The sequence below is a fragment of the Pteropus medius genome, unplaced genomic scaffold (assembly GCF_902729225.1).
Source record: "Pteropus medius unplaced genomic scaffold, Ma_sr-lr_union100, whole genome shotgun sequence".
Classification (NCBI taxonomy): Eukaryota; Metazoa; Chordata; class Mammalia; order Chiroptera; family Pteropodidae; genus Pteropus; species Pteropus medius.
Genome location: NW_024355990.1, coordinates 5388327 through 5393852, shown reverse-complemented (window position 1 = coordinate 5393852; position 5526 = coordinate 5388327). Strand labels below are relative to the sequence as shown.

General features: G+C 48.2%; 1 protein-coding gene across 1 annotated transcript in view; it reads left to right on the top strand.

The window, feature by feature from the left end:
- Positions 1–4652: 4652 nt before the first annotated feature.
- Positions 4653–5526, top strand: part of LOC120600361 (CMRF35-like molecule 8) — a 9708-nt gene continuing 8834 nt past the window's right edge. The window contains exon 1 of the mRNA XM_039859878.1: positions 4653–4710. Coding sequence (XP_039715812.1) covers positions 4653–4710 — 58 coding nt within the window. The remainder of the gene's footprint in view (positions 4711–5526) is intronic.

Below are 5526 nucleotides of genomic sequence, written 5' to 3'. Positions count from 1 at the left end.
TTCTATGCGAGCCATGGGTTTTGTTCAAGATCACGCCAGTGATAAGTGGACAAGTCGCATGAGAACCCGGCCTCCTGCTTCTCAGTCTGATGCATCTCCCAGTTGACATTGACATTCAAGACCATGGCCATGCCTTTTGGTGGTTGAATGAGAAAATACACATTTCTGGGGGAATTTTACAAGTATCTGACAAGTAAACTGCCAAATGTGATGTCTCGTCTACATTTTCCTTTCAGCTCAAGATCTTGGTCTTGATCTTCACCAGAGTTGGTTAATGTATGACTGCATTGTTATAGAAACTCTCCCAATGCCTACCAAACTCTATCCTTAGAACCTTCCAGAAAAAGAACCAGCAAGTCTCCTCCATTCCCTTGTATTCTCCTGGGGAAGGTGCTCCTGTGGCCAAAAGGGCTCGCTGAGTCCCCGCTCTGTGTCCAGCCCTGAGCAGGGTCCCGTGGGGACTGCACAGGAAGGAAGGTCACAATCTGGGGAACTTTGGGCCAAGTTCAGGACACCTTTCCTGAACTAGGAGCCATTCAGGTTCTCTGGAGTCATTAGGCCCAGGTGAGCTGGGGGCTCATGGAAAGAGAGCGGCCACACTGGGGGTGCCATGCGGAGTGGGAGGAGGACTCTGGCCCCTGCTCCTCCCCAGGGGCTGCTAGCCCGGGCCACTGAAGGTCATGGGAGGGATGGGGGAGGAGTGGCTGTGGTTTTGGTGGTGTGACTGGGGGCAGGTGCAGGTCTGTGAGCTGTGGGGGGAGAGAGGTGTTTTCTCACTGAAGATACGCACAGAACCTGCAACTCAGCTGGGATTAAGTGGAAGACCGGACGCGCTCCAGGAGCCTCGCCAGCCGGCTGGCCCACTTTGTTCCCTCAGCGTCCTCCATTTTCCGACCAGTTCCCTGAACGGAACAAAGAAAGGAGTTGAACAAGGAAGAGGCTGGCTCACTGAAAAGCAGAAGTGGGAGGCTTGGGGACTTGGTCCTCCCCTTTACATAAGACTGAAGCCACGGGTCCAGCCGGAGCCAGATGCTGATGTGGGGAACCTCAGTGCTGGAGAGAGATGAGCCAGCAGGACGGCACATCATGGCTGCCTTCAGCTCTGCTGCTTCTCTGGGTCCCAGGTGAGGAGCTGCCTTGTGTGGGTCAGTGGGAGGAAAGGAGGGCGTCAGAGGCAGGGCTGCCGAGAGGTGCTCCGTGAAGCGCCCCGAGTCTGGACTCTGCACTGAACTCAGAATAGGGCACATTCCGTCCACTATGTAAGATGGACAGGCAGAAGGATGGCATTCCTGGGATGGCGAGGGGCAACCGCTGCCCCGGATGGAAAGGGGCAATGGTCTGTCTCTCCTTCGGCATCCACCGGCCTTAGCCACAGTAGGGCGTGGGGCAAAGGGCGAGCGCAGAGGAAGGGCTTTGCGGGAGATTTTCAAATGAATTATTACAGGAAAGAGGGTAAGAGGCAGGACACAGCAGAGTGGGTGGGAGGGTGGCCGCCCTGAGCCCACTTGCACCCAAAGGGCTGTGTTTTGTCAGGAGGGGTCCCTCTTGCATCACTGGTTCCGGGGTGTGGAGAAAGCACTGGGCTGGGTGGGGGCAGGCCATGGTCCCAGGGACATGGAGGTGTGTAGCCAGGGCCCCTCAAGGGCTGGAGCCTGAGGGCCAGGGGTGAGATGGGGACAGAGGGGACAGAGAAGGCGGTGGGAGGAGGGGGAGGGCAGAGAAACTATGGGAAGGGAAGTGGGGAGACTCCCTTCCTGTGCCTCTCAGGGGTTTTCACCTCTCCTCACACAGTCAGGTTTATTCCTGGGGTATTTACAGCCTTTTTGGTTGTTTTGCTTATACATGGTGATTCTATTTGCTAACGAGTTGTCTGCCGCGAAGCCGTGACTTTTCGTGAACGCGTTTGGAAACGGGCATCTTCTTAACTCTGCTTTATCTACTGACCTCCTCGGTGCTGTGTCTTCACGACCCACCTGCATCGGGAGCTGGCGCCTCCTTCCTGATCTGTTTCTCTAGGTTCTTTCTCTCATGGATCATGGGCTGGTGCAGCCAGAATGGTGCCCAGGACTGAGGTGGCACGGTCACCCCTGCCTTGTCCCTGACTAGGGCAGGTGTCTCGCATTTATCATTAAGTGTGAAGAAGGTGTTTGTTTGCTGGTATCTATTTACGAAACGTTTTTGAAAACAACAGCAATAAGCTCTTTTTAAATTATCTATGAAGATAATTATATTTTTCTCCTTTGAACTATCAAGGTGGTAAATTATAGTAAGACATCAGGGCAGATTTTAGTCTCAATATACGTATTAATGCTGACTTCACGAAAAGAATTTCCTGTTTCTGTATTGTCTGCGAATGCTTAAATGCAGTTAGAATTGTCTATTCTTCGAAGGTTTAAGAGAACTAACTTGTGAAACTGTCTGGATTTTAGGCCTTATTTTTTTTGGAAAGGAAAGAACTTTTCTCTTTCCTTTTTTTTTCTGTTTACACTCCCCCCTCCAGCTTTATCGAGCTATAATTAACAAATAAAAATTGCCTCTTTTTTTTTTTTTTTTTTACGTGTAAGTATGTGATGGCTTTTGCATACCTGGTGCAGTGAAATGATCACCATCATAGTTATCATTGTAAAGAGCTCCATGGTAAAAGTCATCATCGTTGGTCTACATGAAAAAACATGGATTTCTGGGTCAATATTGGTAATTTATGGGGTTTTTTTAGAAAAATCATCAGTTTCATCCGAGTTTACCGCCGTATTTGTCGAGGCTTACGAAGCGCCCTGGTTATTTTTGTCTCTAGTCATGTCCGTGCATCTTCTCCTTTCCCCCTTAATCTGGCTGCCCACATAGAGAGAATAACAGAGAGCAAACGTCTGTGTTATTGTTTGTCTCCTCTGAAAGAAAAAAAAAATATGTTTTTCAATGTGTACACTAATTCCACTGTTTTTCTGTTTCCTCATTTACTGATTTCTGCTCTGACTTTACTCTTTCTTTCCTCCCAGGCTGGGCGTGTTTGTGTGTGTTCGTCTCCTGACTTTCTGAGTTGGAGGATTCACTCATTTCTCTGAGATTTAGGATGACAGAGGAATATTCTGGTGGAAGGGCATCGGTGAGCACTCAGGTCCCGGAGTAGTCTCCCGTCTCCTGTGTCCCTGGTCAGCGGCAAGGGGGTGGTGATAAGGATTGAACAGGTCAAGGCATTGAGAAGCCAAACTGGGAGGATTGTGCATAAGTGGCATTGTCCCAGCTAAGTGGGGATGTAACAGAATGCAGGTTTTCTGACACCTCCCTATCTCTAAGTTATAACAACTCCTTCACAGGGGTGAAAACTTTTGAGAGAAGTGGTGACATTTTCTCACCTAAGATTTCAGATGTGGGATGTCCTAAGAAAGGTGGTTTCCTTTTGTCTCAGAAAGAGAGACAGACAGACAGACAGACAGACAGAGACAGAGAGATGGAGAGACAAGTATATCAGTATATATCATATATATATATCAGAGAGAGGCAGAGAGCAGCTTTATAGAGAGACAAGAATAAGACAAGTATATATCAGAGTATATCAGAGAGCATATCGTAGAGAGACATATTTATATATATCAGAGAGAAAAGGTGACATTGCAGAAGAGAAGACAGAGAGCAGAGAGAGATATATAAGAGAGGCAGAGAATATATATTAATGTCACATATACACTTAAGATATATGCATATACAAGCATATACAAAAGCAGAGCATATAATAAGTATATCACATATATAGCATGCAGCATATATATGCCATATTACTCATATATTATCACATATATACATCATATAGAGCATACAAGCATATTAATCAGTATATATATCATATATATATATCAGCATATCACATATATTAATACATATATATCGCATAACAAGTATATATACAAGAGCACATCACATATATATCAAGTATATACGTAAGTATATATATCATATATATATATATATATATTAACCAAAAGCGAAACACGGAGACAAGATGCGAGACCCATTCAAAATGTGCGGGAGTGCGGGGATGTTGCGTATTCCGGGGTCCAGCCCATGGATTTTATCATCAGGTATATTAATGAGGCGGATGGCGGGTGGCTGCCGACCGCGTGACGAACATCAACTGTTTTCGCGTACCCCTTCCTCGGTTTGGGCCAGAGCAACAACAAAACAACAACAACAATCGGTCTTCGCGGGCCAACTCGTATCCGCGCGGCCTTAGCGGATTTGCCTTCCAGACTCCACAGCCTCACCAAGATCTTCACACGCTTATCTGTAGGGAATTTCTGCAAAGTGCCATCTTGATTCCTTTAACTTTTTCTGTGTCTGTGGTTATTTTCTCTTTTCCTTTCTTAATTCGTCTAGACAAAGGATTATCTATTTTTATTAGACCGAATCACATGAAATTCTTGGTTTCTTGGTCCAAACTAGTCAGATATCAGCAGTTTCTTATGGTTCAAGCCAATATTATTTACCAGGCATTTTACACCCTTGATCTCACTCAGTGCCCCCGAACGCCACATGAGGCCTACCAACTGTCACCACTTGACAGGTGAAATACCCGAGACTCAGAGAGGTTAAGTAACTTGCCCCAGAACACACAGCTGCTACATCCTAGAGCATAGACTTAAACCCAGGTTCCTCCGATGCTCTTGCTCATCTCCTTGACTGTCACTCCTGAGCGTCTAAATAAACGCCGGATGTGTGAGGTCAGGGCTTGAGAAAGCCTCCTCTGCGGGGCATCTGCTCACCCAGCCAGGAGGGGACGTCCCGATGGGCCCCCTGCGGATAGACTGATGGGAGCTCGTGGTCAGCTTTGGGCCTAGAGCTGGGGTGGGGAAGGGACTCACGCTGAAGTATTTCTTGAGGGCCTACTATGCACCAGGCACATGAAGACACCGAAGAGGGAGGGAGGCCTCCGTCCTCCTGGAGCTTGCATCTGAGTCTCCCACAGTCTTCAAGTGAGCGCATTTAAGAACCGGATAAAGTCAAATTAAGAATTTCGAACTCTAGGAAAAGAGAGTCAACTCCCTCCCCACCCCCCCACCCCCAGTTTGGGGGCCTGGTCACAGAATTACAAGGGTGGTGAGCAGCTGCGCACGCAAGTGCCCACGGCAGGGGACGCCTCCTCTGTGCGGTGGCCAGCGTCAGGGGCGCACGCAGCCCTTCGCTCTCCCAGCTGTGTCTCTGAGAACTGTTTGGGAAAATGCGGACATAAATCTTGGAAACAAAAGAAGAACTTCCTTGAAAATGAAGTCTACAGGAGCCGGGCAAACCGAAGTAAGATAGATAGGATGAAATGAAGGTCTTCATCAGGAACCTTTGTGTGAGTGTGGGTGATTTTTACCCACACAATGCACCAGGCGTGGCCACTGTTTCTGAGAACCGTTCTTGCAGCCCTCTGCCCTCGTACTCCCTTGGTGGGAACGGCCCGGTATGTGAGCAGTTCTTCAAGTCCCTGAGATGCTCGGGGGGCGGGGCGCTCTGGGGAGAGCTGGATGCTTGCGGGGAAGTCCCTCT